Here is a 25,609-nt window from a genome sequence, read left to right on the forward strand (position 1 = left end):
AAACCTTCTTGACCTTATTTTTATACTCTACCTCTAGGGTAAACACATTTTATTATTTACTATTGAAAGGAGTAACCCAATAATTAAGCTCAATTCATTTCTAACTTGAAAGGGTGCTCTCTATTCAATACAGGATCTTAAGAACTCGTGAACAAGTCTCTACGTTCTTCTCATCACTTGTAGGGTTTGATAATATTTCCTCTGTCTTTAAAACCTGAAGATTTTTTTTTACACGTCTTTATTAAAGTCTTTACCTCCTCCGGTCACCAGCTCTGATAAATATTTCTTGGGGATCAAGAGAATACACAGTATCACAAACATAGACAAACGTTGGTTTTGCATAGAGGGAAGTTTATTTTTATCTTTATTTAGTTCTGATTCTCTTCCTAATGATGCCCAGCATTTCCCTGGCAGCACACTGAGCAAATTTTTCTAGAAACAGCCTACCAAGATTCCCACTTTCCTTTGGGGGCTACAATTGTTAGCTAGAAGTTACTCATGCTAAGAAAGTGGTTTGGACTTGATGCCTCTTTTTAAATGTAATACTTGTCTACACCGAACCTCATCTTCTATTTTTCATCCCATATACACAGCCAAGATATTCTTGAAGTATAATCTTAAATAATTTTGGAACCTAAAAACCTGAAAGAGCGTAATGTTATGGGAAAACCTGAATATGTCACTTATATATAATATTTACTAAAATGTGAAATGAGATGAGTGTCATTGCTTAACTCTTCCACCTAAAAGAAACTTATCATCAAGATGGCTTCTGGAGGTAATGTCATGAGGAACCAGCGCAGTGCAAAAAACAAAAAAAAAAGGAAACAAAACATGGGAGAAGGCAGAAAAGTTCAATTCCACTCTTTAGTCTCTCCTACACGTGTAACAATCTCCGGCAAGCCACTGCACTTATTTGAGCCTCAGTTAGCTCACCTGTAAAAAGCTGAGATAATATACCATACACATTGTAATATTCTCATCAGAAACTGAAGTAGCACCCTGACATCAAACTTATTAATATTCCTACAGCAAAATGAAAATATTACTTGAAATAGAACCCCAAAAAAGGCTATAAGTAGCCTTTTATGAGCTGAAGTCAGGTTTGTGCCTGCCTTACAAAAAGACTTTCAGTTGTCAGAGTCTTGGGGTTTTAGAACTGCAGAGAAGGAACTGTCAACCTCTAGAAGTGTTTACTGTCAGAAAGCCATTTTACTAATGTACAAGAAAACATTTTCTCCCCCTTCACAAGTAAAGTTTTTAAACAGCCTTTAGCCTGACTTTAGTAAGTCTTTTCAAACTAAACAACATCCACTAGTAACAACTCTGTCCACACACAATTGTTAATGATTTCTCATATGTGAATTCTTATGTCAACTAACGCATTGCCTTGGCCCCAATAAGTTACATGAATGGTACCAAGTCATCTCAATCTTTAATTTACATTTTATCAGTTTTCCAATACAGTTTTTAGTTTCTCTACCTCTAAATGCTTCTTATGGACAGAACCACATTTGAAATCTACACTGGTCCCTTAGTGTAACGACCACTGCATTACAAGTTGAAGAGTTATCCTTTCACTAAGAGTTCCACAGTTCATTGTTGAATTCTTTCTAAATTCTTGGTTAGATAAATTTGATCTCATCAAGCTTATCAATTTGATCAAGAAAAGCCTAGGCAGCTAGAAAAAACAGGTATTGGAAATATTAAATATATGTTAACATTTCTGGGATAATTCCTGAGACTTCTTTACATTTTTCTGTACTTTCTGTGTTTTAAAAAAGATTAATTCATGTTCTAGTCAGAAAAAACAAATAGTTAAGCATCTATCACCATTTGACCTAGAAGCTTTAATCTGCTTGGGAAGAGGGAAAAACGGAAGTGGAAATTCTCTAATGTTTTCATCCCTGAATGGATCTTTCACACCACGATCAAGTAGTCTTACCAATTTTCTAGCTGCCTTTCCATTTTTAACGTCTTCTTAAAAAGACAAAAACAAATGTAAAACTCTTACCATCAGTTGTACAAAGAGGCTTATCGAATTCATCTTTTTTTCTTTCACCTAATTTACAGGTGGCACTCAACTATCATCACTTTGTGGGCTTCTCTGGCCTTGACTTTCTGAAAACGTTACTAATTTTTTTTAAAGATACTTTTCTTCTCTCCACAGCCTCTAAGACTATGCCAAATAACCATCTGTTTTGTATGGTCCTTTTGATCCCTTGCTTTTAACGTGGACTTTTAATAAAATAATTTTTAAGTCTTTAAACTTCTAGTGGGTTATTTGCTTTTTAAAATCTTTCTTTCCACTTTTCCTAATGTACATACTTGATCACAGCTCAATTTCTTACAAATGAATTTACACATGACAGATTTTATTCTTCCTCTCCCTGAAGAATGCTGAGCTTAATCAAGATATGGTTACTACTAAATACAGTTGTCCTACAGAAACCTTTGTCAATTCTTGTTTGTTCCTCAAAGTAAAATCCAGGTTATGTCTTTGCTTTGTGGATTCTAAAACTGCCAACAGTTAAGAAGTAGTTTGTCTGTCTTAATCAAAACCAGATCTCCACATTTGCTCTCAAAGAAGTATTTAACCAATCTATGTATAAATAAATAAACCCCACATTTCTATTATCTGGCCTAATTTTGAAGCTTCTCCAATCTCCTTTAACATTTTCAACTCAATCACATTATTTTGATTAAGATTGTGACACTTTTATTTAAGCAAGGATTTCAATCCTTAGAAAAATGTAATCCCTGGGGCCGGCCCAGTGGCACAGCAGTTAAGTTCGCACGTTTTGCTTCAGCAGCCCAGGGTTGGCCAGTTCAGATCCCGGGTGCAGACATGGCACTGCTTGGCAAGCCACGCTGTGGCGGGTGTCCCACATATAAAGTAGAGGAAGATGGGCACGGATGTTAGCTCAGGGCTAACCTTCCTCAAAAAAAAAAAGTAATCCCTTGCTGCCTCTATCATTCCTATGAAGTGTATACAGTAGAAGCACCACATTTCAATGATTAAGTCTCCTTCCATCAAGTATCTAAGATGTGAGGGGCTGGCCCCGTGGCCAAGTGGTTAAGTTCACGCGCTCTGCTGCAGGTGGCCCAGTGTTTAGTTGGTTCGAATCCTGGGCGCGGACATGGCACTGCTCATCGAGCCACGTTGAGGCGGCGTCCCACATGCCACAACTAGAATGACCCACAACTAAGAATATACAACTATGTACCAGTGGGCTTTGGGGAGAAAGAGGAAAAAAATAAAATCTTTAAAAAAAAAGTATCTAAGATGTGAATTAAGTCATTACACCATTATTTTGCCTACCAGTAAAAAGGAAACAAAAATTATATAAGGATGACAGAAATGGCACTAATCATGTTTATGTAACATTTTAAAATAAATCTAATACTTCAGATCACATATTCAGGTAAAATACATTATAGATTTGTTGTTGGAAAAAAATGCCACTTCACTGTTATGTCACCTACCCCAAGGTGACTTGCTAAAACTGAATTCCTTGGGGCTGGCCCTGTGGCCAAGTGGTTAAGTTTGCGCGCTCCGCTGCAGGCGGCCCAGTGTTTCGTTGGTTCGAATCCTGGGAGCGGACATGGCACGGCTCATCAAATCACGCTGAGGCAGCGTCCCACCTGCCACAACTAGAAGGACCCACAACGAAGAATATACAACTATGTACTGGGAGGCTTTGGAGAGAAAAAGGAAAAAAATAAAATCTTTAAAAAAAAAAAAACAAAACTGAATTCCTTTCTTATAGAAAGGCTCCATAAGAAAAGAATATCGCCAGACACTGCTCTGTATTTCCCTCTCTGTGCGACAGTGTTTTGGACTCATCTGAAATCCACATTGCCAGAATTTCTAGCTCTGCTAGGACTGGAAGGACCTACTAATACAAACCAGAGAAACATAAATACTGAAAAAACAGTTTCCATTAGCAAACTAAGCTATGTTAAAGGACTTTTACTAATAAAGCAATACAATTTGGTCAGTTAAACTGAGATCCTTTCAATCAATAAAGAAGAAAACAACATACACCTGAATTCAACAGCTGCTGGCTTTAAAGTTCACAGTGTCAGTAACATGTTATTGTACACTCAAGCATATGTAGTGAGAATGTATGACTTCAAGTTTGATAGAGAGCAAATCCCTACAGAGAAAAGCAACGTGAAATGTGCCTAGAAGCTCACCTAACATTAGAACTACATTTGCCCAAAAGTAACAGATTTTTCTCAGCATGGACTCAAGTTCATTAAGAACTTTTATTCTAAAATTACGTATCAAAAAGAGCATATTTTTGCAGAATGGCAAATACGTCTCCTATTCCTACTGCACAAGCTGACAGTGTAACTAACTAAAAATAGTGTGTACAGGTTCTGTACCTCGGCTATCTCAAATAGCAGACAGTGTAACAGGCTGCGAGCTTGATGTCCACAAGTTGCATTCTACATAATCCAAGGACAGAAATAAGACAGTCCATCTCTTATATATTAGGTAGGAAATTTCAGTCAATAACCAAAACAGTCTGGCCTAAGGGATTTCTGTTTCCTTTGAGCTTCATGTAAAGAAAAAAAGGAAGAGGTAACAGGAAAAATAATGAAGGTGTAGAAGGGTTAGGAAAGAGCAAGCAAGGAAATTATAAGAAAATTTATAACATACAACTCAAACGAGAGAGCATCTAGACATCATAAGACATGTTCATCCTTCGGCTAATCAATTTGGTACTGAGACTTCCAGAACATAGCTAGCTATGTGTTGAGAGAAAGTCAAAATACCACAAACCTGAAAATTCAATTTTTAAGCCGGAAACAGAGTACACACTCCTTGAAAGCTTATTTTTAAAAAGCTATCCCAAACAAAGTTGCTGAGGCCTCACTAGAAAGAGGGAAGGTCATGATATTGGGCTTTATCTCTTTGAGGAAGGTGATAACTCAGAGGCCTAACTTACCTATCACTCTAGGCACCCAGGGCCTAGTCAGCAGAAGGGTAAATCCCACCCTCTACAAGGCCTCCAGTTCTACCCCTGGTGTCCTCCAGACATGACTGACTGCAATTTTCACCACGATTAACTTCCAGGAATGGCAGCCAGAGGAGCAGCCAGGAGAAAAGAACATAACGAGTAGCTATTTCCCCTTCAATGTCAGCTAGATTCTTTGGAACAACTGCAGACACTGCCTCTCTCTCTTGCTGGGGAGAGGCGCATTCAGCAACCTCAGGGAAGTGCCTAACAGCCCAGTAACACACTGGCACCACATTTCTCAAAGATGCCTGACTATCTTATTTAAAGCTGCAACTCTCCCACCTCCCCCACTTATCCCTCCTCCACACTTCTAATCTCCCTTACTCTGCTCTGTTTCCCCCCCACATCATTCATCACCCTCTTAATATTATTATTTATTATGCTTATTTCTATTTCCTTCTGTTAAAAGGTAAGATAGAGGAGGTTGGGATTTTTGGTTTATTTTGTTCACTGATAGATCTTAAGCAGCTAGAGCAGAACCTCACATATGGTAGGAATCCAATAAATATTTATGAGATAAAAGAAGAAAATCAGAAAAACTAAAAAGACCTCCAAGAGGTCAACACCACCCAGAGGGCCCAACAATGCCTATATCCCTCTAAACCAGTGGTTCCCGTGACTGCCCTACACTGCCCCCACCCACCATGTACTACCTGTTCCCCCTCCCCCAAGTCTTCCATCAGCTAGGAACCACAGTACTGCTGCAGGCAGTAAAGGCAACAAACGCTTGTCCTTGAGTCTGAGGGATTTCTGAAGGCTTTCATAATCTGCGCCTTGTTCCTAGGTTATTCACTTGGGGATAAAATGTGTTGAATGAAAGTTACCTTAGCATAAAAAGAGGCCTGAAAAAAAAAAAATCACAAGAAGTTTTTGTTTTCAAAAATCGAATTCCAACTCAATTCAGCAAGCATTAATTAAGCATAAAGTTATATTCAAAGCATTGGGCTAGAAGCCATGGGGAAGAGAAGACACAGGTCTCTTAACCGAGGTTAGAATGAGGGAGGAAAAAAATATATTCACAAATAATTATAAGTAAAGACAATGTGTGATAAAGTGCTATAATAGAGATCCTAGCAAGGAGTTAAAGAGATACAGAAGAAGATGAAATCAATTCTGGAACTAGGTGGGTGGGGAAAAATAGGGTTAAAAAAGGCTTCAGGAAGGAGATGAAATTTTTTGCTAGGTTGAAGGAAGGGTCAGATTTGGAGTTGAATGCCTTGGAGCAGGGAAGGGAATTCCAACCAAAAAGAAAAAAAGGAAAAAAAAAAACTAAGGTGCTAAGACTGAAAAATGCAGAGTAAGCTGAAGGAATGGCTATAAAGAGCGAGAGAAATAAATGAAATAAGGTTGAGGAAGGCCAGGGTTGGCCAAGTTATGGACGATTTTGAGTGCTGGCCTATGCAGGCAATAAGGAGCCACTGAAGGTTTTTCAGCAACAAGTGAAATGATGAGAACTCTATTTTTAAAAGTCTACACTAGGGATCCTTGTTACATACTCTTCTAAAACCAAATTCTCCATTTTCAAAGCACTTTAGTTCATAATTGTACATTCATTAGTTGATTGTAGGTCTCTCCCACTAGACTTGTAAGTCCTGAAAGGACAGGGGCCCTGTCTGGCCTGACATGGAAGTGCTCAATAAACATTAGATAAATGCATAAATAAAAATTACAATAACATTGCAGTAGTACGCAGTATGGAACAGAAAGAGGCTTTAACCATGAGGTTATTGCAATAATAGACAGAGGAAGACCTGAACTAGGTCAGGTGAAAAAGTGAAGAGAAATGCCAAGATATCCAGAATAATCCAAATTTAGTGAATGATTAGAAGAGGTGGTGAATAAGAAAAAAGAACCAAATATGAGTCTAAAGTTTTGTGCCACGGCAACTGGAAGAATTGTAATGCTTAGGGAAGAAAAGGTTAGGCAGGTTTCAGAAATGATGGACTGAAGGTACATTTGAAAGCAGATGCCAAGTAGGAAAAAATTTCCCCCTTCCCTCTATATCTTTCAGATTTATATACCTCATAAATGTCACAATTCCAATTTCTCTTCCTATATTTCCATTTCTGATACCATTCTTTAAGAATCTGCTCTAGAAGCATCTGTTCCAGAACAAAGATAAATGCTCAGCTTTATACCAAACCTCAGAATTCGTAACTGAAGTTTACAAGGTACATTCTTGAACACCCACTTCTGCTCACATGAATGAAAGTTCATCCAAACCAAAACCAAAGTGATCCACCTAGGAATGGTACTAGGAACATTGCTGGTAACATACCAAAAGCCCACTGGCTGTACTTTGTACACAGAATAGAGCAGACACTGCTGCTTTCCTCTACAAATACTGAACTATAGCCTAAGAAACCACAGGTACCAGTACGCAATGTGGTACCAGCAGGCAATGTGGTCTAACTGCAAGGATCTGGATTTCACTCAGGGTGTGGTTCATTTTAAGATTTTATTTTTCCTTTTTCTCCCCAAGCCCCCCAGTACTTAGTTGCATATTTTTAATTACGGGTCCTTCTAGCTGTGGCATGTGGGATGCCGCACGGCTTGATGAGTGGTATCATGTCCACGCCCAGGATCTCAACCAGTGAAACCCTGGGCTGCCCAAGCGGAGCACGCAAACCCAACCACTCCGCCACCGGGCCGGCCCCCTGTGGTTAGATTTTAAAGGGTTACATGGCACTTACTCTGGCCACTTTTCAATTCAACACCCTATGCTTCACCTGACACTTTTTTAAAAACCTATCTACAAAATTTACTTATATTTCTTTTTTTTTTTTTTTGAGGAAGATTAGCCCTGAGCTAACATCTGCTGCCAATCCTCCTCTTTTTGCTGAGGAAGACCGGCCCTGAGCTAACATCATGCCCATCTTCCTCTACTTTATATGTGGGATGCCTACCACAGCACGGCGTGCCAAGCTGTGCCATGTCCGCACCGGGGATCTGAACTGGCCAATCCCTGGCCAGCAAAGAGGAACGTGTGAACTTAACCGCTGCGCCACCAGGCCGGCCCCCTACTTATATTTCTAATAAAAATCTTTCTAGGGGACCAGCCTGTGGCCAAGTGGTTAGGTTTGCACGCTCCACTTCGGCGGCCCAGGGTTTCACTGGTTCGGATCCTGGGCGTGGACATGGCATCGCTTACTGGGTCATGCTGAGGTGGTGTCCCACATGCCACAACTAGAAGGAGCCACAACTAAGAATATACAACTATGTACTGGGGGGACTTGGGGAGGCAAAAAAGCAGAACAACAACAAAAAAAGATTGGCAGCAGTTGTTAGCTCAGGTGCCAATCTAAAAAAAAAAAAATCTTTCTACAATCTCACATTCAGGTGGATCTCTTCCCAAAATAACTTTAGATTACCTGAAAATTAGTAATGTGCTACAGATGGCTGGGAACAAAGCAAAGCACTCCCATGACTTTTTGTGAGTCCAAAATAAACAATAGCTCTGCCCACCAAATTTTTCTCTTACAGACTAATGGATGTCTTAAGCACAAATTTAAAAACAGTGAATGCTTCTTCCAATGTTCAAAGGTAGATTGAACATATAACCAAGGAAAAAAAAAGATTAAAAGACCATCATCCTCTTAACATTCAATAAATAGCTGCTATTGGAAGTCCCAAATCCAAGAATTACCTGGAAAATGCTGAGAAAAATCCTAACTTAGCAACTAGGTTATGCAATTTTATTCCTTTAAACTGCTTGAAAGCAAAGATTTCCTAACATTACTGTCAATTTCACAGTTTCTACAGTCAGCCACCAGCCTTCAATCCCTCAGTCCCTTTTAGGGGGTATTTTAGAGATCCTCCTTGTTAGTCATACTTTACCAAATGTTACCAATTTAGCATTTTCAGCATTAAAAACAATTCTATTTTCCAAACAAAACACAGTGGGCAACTCATATTCAATCACAAGAAGTTAATACAAAGCAGGTTTTCCCCTGACTGGTCAAAAATACAAAGACGTCCAACCTAGCTCCACAATCAGTCCCACTGGCTCAAAGATTTCCGATATAAGAGACTTCTGATATAAGAGATCTCTGACTGATGTATAAAATTACTTTTTATTGATACCAGGCATCTCCTTCCAGGTATGATTTCCTTCTCACAAGCTGAGGTTCCTTTTCTGCTGCTTTCTGATTAACATTCCTATTGCTTGAACAGACTAGAAAAAGATATATTTGACAAGCTGGTGAACCTGCAATATGAGGGTACAACCCCCCACCCCCCAAAGAAGATGGTCTAGTAAAAAAAAAGCACAGCATAAGCTTTACAAACATGTCAAAGAGGAATGAGACTCAAGCCCTAGAGAACTAAGGCTGTACTCATTAGCCCTTCTGAATACTGACTGTATTTTTTTTAATACTCACTACATATATATAAATATATACAGTTTTTATTTTTTTTTTTTTTTGGTGTGGAAGATTGGCCCTGAGCTAACATCTTGCCAATCCTCCTCTATTTTGAATGTGGGATGTTACCACGGCATGGCCTGATGAGCAGTGCATAGGTCCACAACCTGAACCCATGAACCCTGGGCCACAGAACTAGAGTGCATGAACTTGACCACTATGCCACTGGGCCAGCCCCCTGACTATATTTTTGACACTGTAATAAAAAACTGCTCACTTATGTCAACCATTTTTGTCCTGTTCTTCCATCACAATCTTGACATCATAAAAGTCTACCGCTAAATGGAACCTTAGAGATGATTTTGTCTGATGTGCTCATTTCACAGATAAGGAAAGTGAAAACAGAGCAGTGACTAGCACAAGGTCACACAACTAGTTAGAGGCATAATAACAATCAGAACCTGGGTTTTATCACTCCCAATTCTATGCTTTGAAAAGCTATATTAGCAAACATATAACTATTAAATTAGATAACAACCATAACTCTAACTAAGCTACACAAAAATAAAATTCATCCACATATAGAGAACAAAGGATTAGAACAGGAAGTACCCCAAATCCAACAGAAAGAAGGAGCATTTGTTTATACAGTACAGGAGTTTCTTAAGGGCACAACCTCACACATATTTTCTAAGCCATTTTATTAATTACCACCTGCTGGGATGTATCCTGTACTTCCATCAAATGCACATCCTTAAGAGGATGCCACAATGACCCCTGTGGCAAAGCTACGACAAGTGATAACTTCTGGCATAGAAAACGGATAGTACAAAAGGAACTCACAAATGTGGTGCCAACAATCAAGAAGGACTTAAGTTGAAGTGGTGGAGATATTGCTGGGAGCAAGTAATCCTGAAAATGGGATAAGAATAAAAATCCAAGAGAGCAAAGTTGGCCAGACACTAATGACCAGAGAGCAAAATAAAAAGAAGGCAGTTTCAGAGCTTGCCTGGCATCAGACAGCTTTCACCTGCAACAGAAAGAAGGAAAAAATTCTCACAGAGACAAGAGAAAGATCGTAGGTTTGCTCCTGAGTGATGGACTAGATATGACCTAATAGGTATTTGCCATCTCTTATTTCTGGGACTCTGATCCAAGAACAAACAGCAAGAGAACCATGAAAAATCAGCCCTGTTGGATCTGGAGTTCTGCCTTGACAAGATATAAAGCTCATTCATAGATCTGACTGTGCTCATGAGACTGCAGTTCAACTCCTGCTGCTAGAGCAAGGGGAGGGGGAAGGAAGATAGAAAGGGGTGAGTAGGAAGGAGGTGGAAGATCTGGGTTGTGACTATAATAGCTACAGTAATTAGAGTGTTTCCAAGCTGCTAGAGAAGTCTTCAGAGCAGAGAACTAGGATGGGAGGTGGGGGAGGAGGAAAAGCACGAGGAAGCAAACTTCTGAGAATACTAGGAAAGTATATGGTGGTTTGTGAACAATTTAAAACAAACAAACAACTGTGATGGCTTCATATGGGGAAATAAAGAAGTTTATATTCTTTCCCAGAAGTGAATACTATACAAATAACTGCTAGGCTCCCACTTAAAGCTAGGTTACAAACTACGTTTAAGCAGATTCTTGTAAATGTCCCTGTCTTTGCAGTGGTCCACCAGCCCTGGCCTCAGAGTCACACCATTTGCCTCCCTTTCCCATGTATCTGTAACTATATCTCTCTCTCTCTCTCTCTCTCTCTGACAAACAGGTCAGAGCCTTCACTCCATTTCAAAAAGGGATTTCTGAATTCTAAAATGGTTAATATCACTTATCTCCCTTCAATCAACTGTTAATTAGTACTCCATGAATTCAATTAGATTGTGTGCATGTGTGCACACACATATATGTGTTTCAATAGAAGGAGCACACGGCCTGTTGGCCTAATACAGACAATGACTGAAGGGCACTAAAAAAGTCAGAAAATAAACACCAGGTTACTTGCTTATACATTTTAGGCTCTACGACACTGCCTACTATAGTGGCATGAACATGTGAAAGAAAAATAAAATCGTATTGAAATAAGATAATGATGATGATGATAACCTATAAGAAAAATCTGGGAATTTACAGAAAACCTCAAAATAGAAAGTCTTCCTCCAAGCTATAGAAAATGCTATACTTGTTTTTAAGATAAATATTTAGTTGAGATATTTCCTTAACATGATTTGGCCCTCGGGTGATGATTTGATTCTAACAAGTGATATTAATCTCAATGCCAAGAAAAAAGTTACAGAGGTGCTGGGAGAAACTAAAAATGGAATAAAACAAACAACTGAAGACATGCAAACTTTATGTGGAGAATTAGATCCATAAAATAAAAACACATGCAAATTTCTTGAGTAAGGCATGTCAGGTAGACCTAATACAAAAAGTCAATTACATCCTTTGCATAGAAACTACTGCGTATCCTCCCAGTGGCCTAAACCTTTTTCACTAGACTGAAAGCAAAGAATTTTCTGCTTCCCATTTCCCCCTAATAAACAAGTACTAGAAACAGTGAATTACCACTATTTCCTTCCCATTCATAGGGCATAAAGCCAGAACTCACAGAAATACAATAGGGCCATCTAGGACCATGTCTAAGGCAAGCTACTCAGTAATCTAAAAGAAACACAGAGAAAGAAGAATCTCTTTTCTCTATTCCATTATCATCTCAGTAAGAAATCAGTATCAAGCATTAAGAAATATGAAACAAAGAGCAATTTCACACATATGAACTGAACCTAAGCCACGGAAGACCAAGAATTTTCTTGTCACTGTGGCATGTGATTCTTTAACCACCTGCTCAATAATCCCTCTTCAGCTGCACAGCTGCTGCCAATTCCACATGCCCAGCTAGGCAGGTGCTTTGGTGAATTACCTGTTCCCTAGTGAAAAGAGTCCTTCACTGACACTTAGTGGGCCCAGAACCTGCCAATCAGCATCACCTATCTTCATTTTGTCTGTCACAGCCAACTTTTATGAGTGGTATCATGAAGGCATATTTAGTATACTATGCGATTTTTTTGTATTTTGTGGGTTTTTTGTTGTTGTTCTTTGTTTTTAAAGGAAACTGGTTTTTAAAAATCAAGTAGAAGCGTGAATTCAGCTGCTGAAAAGAAAACTTGCCACACAACATAAGGCTGCCTTATCTCAGAGTGGCCCCATCTGTCTGGCAGTATTCCCATTCAGTTTTCCACAAGGGAAATAACAATTGCTTAGCTACCTTTGGAGCAGGAGAAAGTGGCAGTAGAAGGTGCTACAGTACTTGGCAGTAATGAGAGCTAGCAGAGTGAGAACTTCTGGAGACCACACATCATTCCTGTACTTCTTAAGTCTCCACGCCTGAGTCCAGGCAGTAGTATTCAGTCAAATAAATAAGGAGTGGCACTTCCACTTGACAGAGCAATCAGTAAACCCCTCAACAAATTATCCTGTTCCAGTCATTTAGTTGCTATATGCTAATTGCAACATAATTACTACCAGGAGCCAAAAGTATGCTTCCATATCCTCACACAAAATAAAGAACTAATCTGTCTAGCTATCTAGACCTCTCCCAAGGAAATATTTTCTACCAAGGAACTGGGGTGGGGGGGAAACCCAAACTATTCTCTGAAAGATGGTCACAATCAGAAGACTCATAAGACTCTGTGGCAAGGGCCCAACTCTGAAACCACTAAATCTAATCAGGGCAAATTTAATCTGAGGCTTCTGCCTTGACTGTCACCTGACAGGATTCAGAAATGAATGCCAATAGCCCAAGAGCAGAAAGCTTTGTACTCAGTTTAGCTGAGGCTTTACTCAGAGACCTAGGACATATAGTTGGAAATAGTCTAAAGACAGTCAACACCTCTGTAAGGCCTTAAGACAGTTCTCTCATCAAGAAACATAAAGGTCAGAACAACCTGTTCCCCCCTAACAAAGCCCAACATCTAAGTGGCAAGCTATCATTTTAAGAAACTCATTGAAATAAAGGGATGAGGCAGGCAACATGCTCAGACTCAGCACCTCAGAAAGACCTTTATCAAAACCAAAAGCTAACGTTCCTATTCAACAATAACCCATAGGAAATGGTTGGCTATGGTGTACACAGTGTATTGTGTACAATTGCCCTTTCACAATGAATTTGATTTCTAATCACTTTCTAAAGAAAAATTTTCTTTAATGTCCTAACTAGAATCCTAATTTCTAGCTCTAAATAATTCTTTACCCAACTAATAGTACCTAAGTATTATTTGGGCACTTCTATGAAACACATATAAGGATAGGGTTCCTTCTAGCTTGTTCTCATCCTTCTCTCATTAATAACCCCTAAGACCTCAAACGATTTTTTTAATGTTCCTCTCTTTAGCAAATTTCTTCCTAATACAGACGCACACACACTTTCCACACAATAAGCAAGTCATCTCCTTTCATCAGAATTAAAATAAAGACTAAAAGGAGAGTTGTTTTGTTTCCAGAGCCCTTGCCCAAATAGGCAAATACTGTGGCTTTTTATTGTGCAATTATTACTGACCAGGAAGTCACCATTCAAAAGGTACTTGGTCCTTGACTCCCTATCTTAATCCTGCACCGGTTTTTAATGGTATTCCTAAAAAAATAAAAATCACTGTATGATGTCCCATCTCTATAAAAAGAATTAAACGTGATGGTTCAAACAAGAGTAGAAACCTCCCCCTGGAATCTTCTTCCCTAAAGGTCTGACACAAACATCAGGGTTAAGTCTCCCAGACACTATTCCTCTACAACTTAGTACAGGCTAGCCAAAGAGGCAGGCACAACATGGCTGGCATCCCCTATTCTTCTGAAAAATGTGTGCCAATGAGCTCTGCATTGTTCCTCACTCAAAAAGAAGAGCCTTTCTGTCTGGCCTCCTCCAATGGCAAGCCCCAGTCTGGAAAAGGAAGAAAATGGCACTGAGGAGCCTGGGAGATGGAGCATATCCAAAGCTCTCAGACAAGACTTGAACCTATGACCTTCACTGTGTACACAATAGGCGGGTGAGAGGGACCGGTTTATCTCTGCAGCAGCAGTTCTCAGCCCTAGGGTAGCACTCCCGATAAAATGACATGACTATTGTGTGTGGCAGCAGAACAGTCATCTCCTCACAACAGCCTAAACCAGCACTCCCTCCCCCCAAGACAAAGCAGCAGGGGTGAAATTAACTCAAGGCTGCAGAGCAAAGCCTAATACAGAAAAGAGAGGCCTGTGGGGGATTGGGGACTCTCCTCAACCCCTGGGGCTCTGGACACATGGCTGGAAACAGACAGGCTTTCTCTCCCATCTTTCCCACTCTCATTTAGGTAGGAAGCTGTTTTTTACAGAATTTAATCATCTGTGATTTGTTCAGAAATATTCCCCCTGAAGGGCTCTGATCTCTCCACCCTGTGTGAGCCTAATTCCTAGAAGCTGAAATGACTGTTTGCTGCTGCCTGTTTCACAAACACACATTAATTGGTCAGATGTGTCTCCTCCTCCTCAACCCCAGAGGGAGGAAGGAGAATCTGAGCAAAGCAGAGAGATGATCCAACCGTAATTACACATAAAGGGAAAAGAGGGCAGCATGGGTTTTCCAAACAGGACAGGGTCACAAACCCTCCTGGGGGCACAAGGATAGCAGTTAAGGGCCAGGCCCAGGGATCCCTCCATCTTGAAGAAAAGGGTAGGAGTAAATGTGACCTGAAGACTGGAAGGAGCACACACCCACAACCTACTTACTGTACACTCCCAGCCACCTTGCTCCCCCCTCCTGGGCCGTGCACACGTCCTGCTCCCAAACCTTCGCTGTGAACCCCCCTAACTCCCTGGCTGGCCCCAGTCGCCCTGGGCCCCCTCAAGATACCATACTCGCCTCTGAAACTCTCTGGCCTGTCCCCACAACCTGGCCAGACCCTAAATCCCCTCCCGAGCACCCCTACCCTCAGCCTGAACCAGTCCCGGCCACGCTTTGAACTTCACCCCGCGCCCCTCGACGCCCCCTCCCCCACCCATGCAACGACCTCCCCCCCCCAACACACACCTTCCCCTCGCTCCGCCCCGGCCCCCCAACCCCCACTTCCTCCGTCAGGCGCCGCTGCCCCCGGCCCCCCTCAGCCCCGGCCCCCCTCAGCGCCGCCGCCTCTCTTCTCCCCGAGCCCCGGTTCCACACAAAGCTCCGGACTCACCGCGCGGCCGGTCCCGGGAGCCGCCACCTCCGCCCGCCCGGGGCCCCGGGCCGTAGAGCCGCCGCTGCTACGGGGCCCAGGCCGCCATCCGTTCCTGCGGCCCCTCCCCCCCACCCCACCCCGCCTCGGCTCCGGCTCTCCGCCCCCTCCCCGCGCCGCTCCGCCCCGCCCGGCCGGTGCCGCTCTGTCCGGGGCCGCGGGTCCCTCAGCCGCCGCCACCGCCGCCGCCGCCGCCGCGATCCGGGACAACCAGGGCCGCCCAGAAGACCCGGACACTGGACTACCAGGCCCTCGGATCTGGATTCCGGGCTGGCGTGCAGTGTGGAGCGGGAGAGCGCAGAGGAAACGCGGAACCTGGATGAAGGAGCCAAATCCTGGGTCTCGGAATGCGCGGTCACACGGAGCCCGGATTAGAGAGAGTCGTAGCTCTGGGAATGCTGGAAAACCCGGCGAGCCGGGTAAAACAGAGATAAACTCGAAGAAACCTGGATTAGAGAGCTCGAACCTAACGCTCTCTCCTCGTGGAAAGAACTCTCGCTAGACCAGGTTTCCTCGCAGAGACGTCTTTGGGGAAGTATCGTACCTTAAATATTGAAGACACCAATTCTGTTAGGTGTCCTTCAGCTGTGGGGAGAGGAAAAGGCCATGTCTGAACGTGTGAACATCCACAAAGAACAGAAGAGCAAGCACAGCTCATGGTGGTTTCATCCGTTTTATCCCTTGGTTAAGCAAAGTTCAACCCCCTGATTTTTTATCCTTTATTCTCCGTTTCTTTTTTTGGGATTACCACTTGTTTTCCTTTTCAAAGTAACCATTTTTAATCCTTCTATATCCCTTTTCACCTCACATCCTTATATCACCAAATCTTCTTGCTTTTTATTATCTAAAAGTCCTATTCTGTCCTCCAACCCACCATTCTATTTCTAACAATTGTAACTTTTATCTTTCCTTATCTGCCATTCATCTCTGACTGCCCAGCACATTATCCAGTACATAGTAGGCATTCAGTAAGTGAACCCTTCTACCCACCTCTCACTTGTGAAACATATACTCTTAATGACCTCCTCCCTAAAACTTCCACCTCTTTCCATTGCAAACAGAAATTTATCTTAATTCTCAAGGCTCCCCATGTCTCAGCCCCTATTATGTCCTTCCTGTATCCTTGACCATCTTAGCTCTGCAGTTATCTTTCCTTTCTTCCCTTATCCTGAGGCATCCTTCAACAGTGCCACTCAAGATAGTAAGACTTGGGGATAGAGCGACGTCATAAAATCCCTTTACTCTCCACCTCCATACACACACACAAAAGGTGGTGGCGTGGTGGGGGTTTGATGCCTAAGCGTGAACACTAAACCCGTCTAGCCTAGGAAGAATAATCTCCCTTGGTCCACCAATATTCAACTTGTTCTAGGGCAGTACAAGGACAGAACTGATCCCAGGTGACAGCAAACTTCCAGTCTGTACTGGGCAATGATACAAGTGATGATTTAGCTACTTAACAGGTAGAGAAAGAGTAGGATTTAGTGTTTTAGACTTAGGTGTGCCTTAATTAAGGGTTAACACGACTATCTCTTATTGAAGAGCTATCTCTTATTGAAGAGCATGACTCTACCATTGGAGAGGACTGGGCTGTAAAAAGGGGGAACAAAGGAAAGTAAACATTCCTACAGTGAACCCAAATTTTGTCAAAGTTCTCAAGTCTGGAAGAAACACTAAAAATTTTCAAGTTACTGATGTCCTGTACTGTAAAAGAATTTTAAGTTTTGACTCCCTGTTTCTCTAGACCAAGGGTTGGCAAATTATAGCCCACAGGTCAAATCAGGCTCACCGCCTGTTTTGGTATGTCCCATGAGCTAAGAATGATTTTTACATTTTTAGATGGCTGAAAAGTAATCAAAATAGAATATTTTGTGATGTGAAAATTATATGAAATTTGAATTTGTGTCCATAAAGTTTTATTGACTCATAGCCATACTCATTCATTTATGCATTATCTATGGATTCATTTGCACTATAACAGCAGAACTGAATAGTTGTAATAGAGACTGTATGGCCTGTATGCCTAAATATTTGTTACCTGGCCCTTTATAGAAAAAGTGTGCTGACCCCTGCTCTGAAAAAGCACTGTCCAATAGAACTTTTTGCAATGATGGAAATGTTCTATATTTTCACTATCTAATTCGGAAGTCACTAGTCACATGTGGCTATCTGAGCACTTGAAATATGGTTAATGTGACTGAAGAACTGAATTCTTAATTTCATTTAATTTAAATAGCCACATGTGGCTAGTGGCTACCATTTTAGACAGTACAGATCTAGACTCTTCTCAAATCTTCCGTACTGACATTCTTTGCCCCTCATCCCAACATCTTACACTCTCTTCGTGTGACACACTCCTTCGTGGATTCTCGATCCCACCCCTCGCCCCTCCCCAGCCCTATTTACCTGACCCAAGCTAGGGTATAGCATTATTAGGTTTTCTTTCTGGACTCTCCATTGTCACAACTGAAATCTGAAATCTAGTCCGTTTATCAAGTTTCACACCATGAATGAATCCACATTATGTGGAAACCCATAAATGGACAGACATTTACACAAGTTGCTTTGTGTCAGAGGATGGCATTGTGGCTATGTTCTTTCTTGTCTGCATGAGAGAAGTAGAAAAGCCCTCCACATGCTGGATCCCTTGTTACTGCTGGGGCCTGTGATATGGATCACCTCCTTCCAAACACATTCACAGAAGCTGAGAACAGCAGATGTGTACTTGCTATTTGAATCTTAAGGAAAAAAAATCCTTCATCACAGGATTTTCATTCCTCCCCTCAGGCCTAATAAACTGAAGTTAGCTGATTTCTTTAGCTTAATAGATGCTTGCTTTTTTACTGGCCTTTTCTAGCTGGGCAAAAGAACAACCCCCATACTGTCTTGATCTTGGCTAAGAGCTCTAGCAAAGGCATTAAAAAATTTTTTACCAGGGGCTGGCCCCGTGGCCGAGTGGTTAAGTCTGTGCGCTCCGCTGCAGGCGGCCCAGTGTTTCGTTGGTTCGAATCCTGGGCACGGACATGGCACTGCTCATCAAACCACGCTGAGGCAGCGTCCCACATACCACAACTAGAAGGACCCACAACGAAGAATATACAACTATGTACTGGGGGGCTTTGGGGAGAAAAAGGAAAAAATAAAATCTTTAAAAAAAAAAAAAATTTTTTACCAAACTAAATGAAATCCACATAAATAGGCTTTAGTAGAGACAGTAGTTAAAATGGAAAGAGATTAAGGGTTATAACTCATACAAGCCATAACTTTGTAATTATTTGTAAAAGTAATCTTTAAAGTCTAAATTTCTCACACCTACTCCCTAAGAAAAAAATGAGTGTCTATAAACTTCCAGCTTAAAAAGAAAGGAAAGGACACCTAGTTCTCTTTCTCCAGATTAGCTATACAGCAAACCAAAAAACCCCTTACTCCAATCCAAACATCTGACTACAAGGCCAAAGCCTCTTAAATCCTGACAGAGAAAGTCTCTGGTTTCATATATATCCTACTCGGAGCTTATATAATTCAGTCTAGGTGCTGCTTAGAAAAACGAAAACAAAAACGCTGAATCCTTTAGCTACTATACATATTGAGAGCCACTGAATCCAACCATCCAAAAGGGGGCGCAGATATTTATGCTGCAAAAGAAAACCAGCTCAGTAATGTGAAACTTCCCTCAGGCCAAGCTGTCCCAGAGTTACAGGGTCAGTGCAAAGTGTTGTAAAGTACTGAAAGGCTATTCCTCAGCGAGTTTGTACTCAGGCTGCTAAGATTTTCCACTAGGCCTTAAATTACGCTATTCATCACGAGCAACTGAGGGCCATCTACCCCCAGGTCTCTCCCACACTTCCTCCCCGGTGTCTCTGCAAATAAAAGAGAGACCTTATACCACTACCACGTGAACTAAAGACAGGCTTTCACAGTCTAACCATGAAAAGGAGAAGTTTCCAAGTTACTCTGCCATTTACTCATGTGGCTCCAGCTGCATATTTTGGATGCTGAAGTGGGTTCTTGTGAACTTGCAAAGTTCTTGTAAACTTTCTTATCACAGCACACAAAATGGTTGCATAACCTGAACTCTTGCAGCTCCTGATGTTTTTCTCTGGGCATGCACACACAACCTGTCCAGGTGGAAAAATCAATCCAGACTCCTCTGTGCTCAGGCACAGGAAAAGGCAGATAAACTTTTTTGTGCTCCCTAGATTCTTCACCTCCTACCTTTCAGTTTTATTTTGGTATTAAGAAAACCAAACAATTCTAGCACAGAATTCAAGGTGCTACTGCTTGGTAAACTATTAACTGCACAGTGAACCCAGTGTGGCTTCATTAATCGTGGTAAGGTCTGCAGGAGGCCAGAGAGAGACGTTTTTTTTTCCCCTAAAGAAGTGCCATTAGCTGTTCTTTCCACTTTCTCTACAGAAGTTGAACAGGAAAAGAAAGAGAATACTGCATGTTTGCATCACCAGAACAAGAATCGGGTGGATTTTCCCGGGGAATCCAGAGTGATCAGGCCGCGCAAAACCAGTGCCTAGAGCTATGCAACAAGCAGGGTTCGCAGTTGAGTGAACATCAATGCATAATGAGTGGAGGCATTTCGATGCAAATAAATGCTGAATATGAAGGATTAAAGAAAGGGGAAATTAATCTTTTTCATAACACAGGGCACTTTTTTCCTCTCACTCGAGCTCTCTTTTTTAAGTCATGCACACAACTGCTGGAGGGAATCCAACTTCCCCAGTGTGGTGGTGGTGCTTTATAAAAAGCAGAACATACACATTTAAGACCATGAATTTCCTGAGGATGCCAGCCACTGAGATTCTGACAGCTCTTCTGAGCAGCCCCAGAAAAAATGTGATTCACTAAGTTGGGCCAAACTGACTAGTAAAAATCTCATTTCAAACTAACCTCCTACTTTTTCCAAAGCTCATCGCTTCCTAGGGTATGGATGGCTTAAAGGGTTTGGTTTCAGCATTTGGGGGTATTTGGATGCATTTACTGAAGGGATTTTATTTTTCAGTTTGTTTCTAATTGCCCCATCCAAGTGATGCTTTTGCAATACCAACAAAATAAATAGGGCAGTTTCATGCTGCTTTAGCAGGTGGCTCCATCTCCTTCTAGTCTGATCCTCTTATGTCCTAATGTCTTAAACCAGAGAACAAAGTGGCAGCATCTCTTTAGGTTATCCCTTCCAAAAAAAAATCTGCCAATGGAGGTTATTCAGCTTTTGAACACTGTTCACTTCAAGAGATATTGGACTGGAGCAGAAAACTTGTTAAAAACCTTTGTGTCCCATCACAGGTTTGTATTAAACACAGGATTCCTCAAACATCCTGATATGAAGCTTTAAAATTCAAGTGGTCCCTCAAAAAATCGTTAACCAAGGTTAAGAATTTTCCTAACCACAAATCCAAGCCTCAGAGAGGCAAGTAATTTCCAACTTGTTCCTTTCTCTTCTGAAACCATTCTGAGAAAAATGTCAAAGACCTAGAATTTTTAAAATAGGTTTTTATAAATAATGTATTCAAAGATTTTGACCCACCACAAGAAAAATATACAGATTTTGGAAAGAGTTTAAATTCTGAGAGGTTCAAGCCTGATCCAAGTCTTTAGATTTCTACTGCTTCAATTCCAAAGGACCAGTGGATAGCAATTTTAGTACACAAAACTCCACTATGCTGTGTAGTTCCTTTTCTCCTGGGTCAGACAGCTTTATTCTGCTTCATTAACCCCTTCTTTGCTCCTTGATGGATCTTGGAATCCAGTTTCCCTGTAAGGGAGAAAAAGAAGCTTCATTATTTATTTTTTATATTTGCAATGCAAATCTTTCGTGGCCTCCCCGGTCTTCTGGTTACTGTGTTCCTGTCACATTCAATTATCTTGCTTCAGGACTCAGACACTTTCAAACTTCAGAGTTTCATTCTGTAAGAATGAGGAAGCAGTGGGAACACTGTATAGGGACACACAAATGCGCGCACACAAACACAATGAGTATTTGCCTAAAGAATCTAAGAAGTTAATATTTCTGATTTTGTAGCTACTAGAAAAGAAATACCATGTTTTCCAGGGTGTCTGATGCTAAGGCAAGTTTTTTAAAGAATACAGACAAATAATAAAGGAAGGCATTTCACACAGTGGGAAACCCATTCCTCTGACCTGTTAGTGGCTTGAGCATAATGCATGAACCTCCCTCACAGTGAGAAAAGCAGTTCAACTCACTCCTCTGCTGCCTCAGACTTAACGGGGGGAGTGACCTGAAACAGTGGAGTAGAATTCACATGAATACTTTCCTGACAAAGGGCCCCTATCACCAGCTAAGAAGGGCAAAGGTCATAGGCTATATGACTCTTCTAAGTGTTAAAGTTAGAAAACAAGCAACCTTCCTGTCTCAGGTGACCCTAATGAGAGGTACTTCACCCTAATGATGTGGTCTGTGACCTCTGACTCCTCAGATCTACCAGGGTATAGTTTGCTTCAGTGGTACCAGCCTTAGGAGCCATCCATATCATGAGGAGAATCTTAGAGTTCCTGTCTGTCCGGCCTGAGAATGAGCTTGCAGGTTGCTTTCTTCCACAAAAAGTCTCATTTAAGCCAATAGCCATAGTGACGCTAGAAACAGTTCAGTTCAGCCTCACCACTAAAAAAAAGAAAAATAAATAAAACAAAACAAGGAACCTCCCTTCAAGGGCAGCCAGGTGTACTACAGGCCCACAACTACTGCAGCTCATATCTTGTCATTTTCATTTGTTGCAGCAATCAGGTGTAAGAGAAAGAGCACTGGACCAGAAGTCAGGAAACCCAGGTTCTAGTCCACCCTTGTCTGGTATTAACTGGCTGTACAACCAGGGGCAAGTCATTCAGTCTCTCTGCACTTCAATATCCTCATTTGTCCAACTAAGACAAGAATACATGTCCTAACTACTGCACAAGGAGATTGTGAAAAAAATAACCTCAACCTGGGGCTGGCCTGGGGGTGCAGCGGTTAAGTGCACACGTTCTGCTTCAGCGGCCTGGGGTTCACTGGTTTGGATCCCAGGTGCAGACATGGCACAGCCTGGCAAGCCATGCTGTGGTAGGTGTCCCACATATAAAATAGAGGAAGATGGGCACAGATGTTAGCTCAGGGCCAGTCTTCCTCAGCAAAAAGAGGAGAATTGTCAGCAGATGTTAGCTCAGGGCTGATCTTCCTCAAAAAAAACAAAAACAAAAACCTCAACCTAACAAGTTTCCCTGTTTTCTTAAATTTTTCTCTTCCTAATCTCTCTAGGGCTACACGTACCTCTGGAATAATATTACTTCCTTTTCTCAGGTTCCTCAGAAACCATCACTAAGTGATACCCTGAATGCTGTCCACAATAGTCACAATGGTGTTGATTTTAATTTTGGCTTTAGACCACAGAATATTCCCAGGGATTTACAAGTTCTTTCATCCTCCAGGCAGCCTGGCTGGAAACCCAAACATGTGCCAGCAATCTGACAGAGTCCTATTCCAAGGCAAGTTTGCCTTTGTATCCCTAACGCTACCATAGTGACTGCCAAATGGTAGGTGCTCAATAAATGTTTTCATCAAATGAATTAAACAAAGAAGGTAAACACTACAAATTTCAAAACCTTTACAATATAGGGACTACTAAGTAATCAAAAAGAGCAGATATAAACTTAAGAGTACCCACTGTAAAGGTGCTGGTACCCAGAGGTACCAGCATCTCATTCAGCTTTTTAGGATGAGCTAGGACAGAATTTAGAATTCCATTTAGGGCTCCATACTTCTAGTTCTCTAGATTGAATAAGTTAGAAGACGCAGGTCCCAGTTTTAGTCCTGACACTACCTAGTTGTATAACTCAAGGAAGTCACCTAATCACTCTTGCCCTCAACTTTTTTAAAGTTAAGAGAAAATTGGACTACATAGTACTGAAGGCCCCTTTCAGCTCTACGATACTGTACCCTAAAAATGAAATGTAAATTAGAATAATTTGTTTCTGAGGCAACCTGATAAAGTGAAAAGAGCAGGAAACTTAGAGGCAGAAAGAATTGAGCAAAATATAACTTCTGTAAACTGGTTCACTCAACTATAAAATGAAAGGAGGAAAAAAATTAACAAAGTTGTTGAGAGGATTTAGCTAACATTAAGTGCTTCCTATACACAAAGCACTGTACTAAGTATTGTATATTCATTAAGTCATTTTAATCAAATAACCAATTAAAATAATACACATATGTTAAATAAACTCAAAAAATATACATACATGCTTCATAAACTCAGGGTTCTCTGAAAAAGTCAGAGTAGTCGTATTATTTATGCTGAGGCTTGGGAGTTGTCTCTCTTAGTTATGGTCTCAGTTTTATGTTTAACTTACCATATAACTCTAGGCAAGTCTTTTAACTATATTTATTTCAGATTCATCATATTAACTTTAAAAAGACACACCTTCATCACACTCTTCCAAGAATAATTTTCAGAAAACTCCAGTCTGACTATGAAAGCCCTCAAGTGAGAGCAGCTCAGGTAAGATCAACCCATCTGAGCGAGGCACTCAATGGTAGGCAACCTCATCACCGGTTTCAGTGATGATGTCATAAAATGGAAAACTAATAAGAGGAAGGAGATAAAGAGGAAGAAGGATTTCCAAGGCATTCCCAGGTATTGGAAATTCTTTCATCCCCTGGGCTGCCTAAGAAAACCATATATGTGTACCAGCAATCTGTGAGCTCCTTACAAGTAAGGGCTTCTTTGCCTCCCTAACATCTACTACAGTGACTGCCAATAATGGCAATTCTTGGGCCAGCCGTGGACAAGCAATGAAGGCAACGGACTGAGCTTCTTGCATGAAGAAGCAGTCATCATAGCTGTCCTCAGATTGCAGGAACTCTGAACTCCGAGTTCTAATTCAGCCTGGTCTTTCAAGACTTGAGATCTGGAGAGTTAACTATGGTAACATACAGTGCACTCTCTTAAAAGCAGTGATAACGCTTAGTTTCTGTATTTCCCCAATATTTTTACATTTAGTACCTACAGCATTTTAGTGTTAAACCACATCCTCAATCATGGTGCCTAAAAGAAAATCTAATGCCTGTGCAGCAGACGGGTGAGAAGTTAAAAGGGGAAAAAGTATTTGTCATCAATTGATATAACTCTCGTAGGGATTTTCACATGCTTTGCATAAGATATAAGGTAGTATTTGCATGAGTTTATAGAGGATGTAGCTCACTTAGAGTAAAAAGATTTCCTTTATCTCTCTGAACATTCAACCTACATATTCTACTATACTTAACGCTTTTGCATTTCCTAATTTGAGCAGACACACAGCCAAGTGATATATAGCATATTGCTCTTTTCTAAATTATTTCAATTTCAAGAAACACAATTATTCCCAGATCAAGAAAGCTCAAGTTTATGTGTCCAGAAACATAAATCAAAATACATACCCTCAATTTAAGGCATATATATATACACATATACATGTGATACAACATGTAAATGGGTTGTATTCTAAAACTTTATTTGCAAGTCACAAGTTTGGCACTTGGACTATATCTCTTATAGAACTAATCTATAAAAGGTGGCTAGGTTCCTAGGCCATCTGATGAAAAAAAATTATTTAAGCCATAAGGCTGTAATTGGAGTACTAATATTATTAATACTATGCAACTTAACCACTTCATGTAACAATGTCTAGAAGAAAATGTGAAGCATTCCAAATTAAGAGCAAAGTGTAAACTATTGAAGGTGGCCCCTACGGCCTAAGGAAAGGAAGATCTGGCAGAGGGTAAGGTGTTTCAAGATGGTAAGGAGGAGTGAAGGATAAAGGAATGAGCAGTTATAGGTAATAGAAACTACATAACTTCCTACCAGACTGAGTCCTCAGGTAGGTTGGCTCCCTATCAACAGAAATTTTTTTCTAAGACACAGGGATTGGTGAACCTATTCATTCCTTTTTTTTTTTTTAATTTTCACTACCTCCTGTTTCTGACCAATGTTTTACTTGT

General features: G+C 41.0%; 2 protein-coding genes across 6 annotated transcripts in view; both read right to left on the bottom strand.

Annotated features, from left to right (window-relative positions):
• Nucleotides 1-15,835, bottom strand: part of ZNF609 (zinc finger protein 609) — a 208,179-nt gene extending 192,344 nt beyond the window's left edge. For 2 of the 3 annotated variants that reach the window (XM_023655464.2, XM_023655459.2), the window contains exon 1: nucleotides 15,589-15,835. The gene's annotated coding sequence lies outside the window, so the exon portion shown is untranslated. The remainder of the gene's footprint in view (nucleotides 1-15,588) is intronic. The other variant, XM_070234694.1, reaches the window with a different exon arrangement.
• Nucleotides 15,836-21,114: 5,279 nt separating this feature from the next.
• The window catches only part of TRIP4 (thyroid hormone receptor interactor 4), a 57,132-nt gene continuing 52,637 nt past the window's right edge, over nucleotides 21,115-25,609 (bottom strand). For all 3 annotated transcript variants that reach the window (XM_014733956.3, XM_001498595.6, XM_070234698.1), the window contains one exon: nucleotides 21,115-21,391. In XM_014733956.3, the coding sequence (XP_014589442.2) occupies nucleotides 21,347-21,391 (45 nt within the window). In that variant the 3' untranslated portion in view covers nucleotides 21,115-21,346. The remainder of the gene's footprint in view (nucleotides 21,392-25,609) is intronic.

This window comes from Equus caballus, chromosome 1, assembly GCF_041296265.1.
Source record: "Equus caballus isolate H_3958 breed thoroughbred chromosome 1, TB-T2T, whole genome shotgun sequence".
NCBI classification, from domain to species: domain Eukaryota; kingdom Metazoa; phylum Chordata; class Mammalia; order Perissodactyla; family Equidae; genus Equus; species Equus caballus.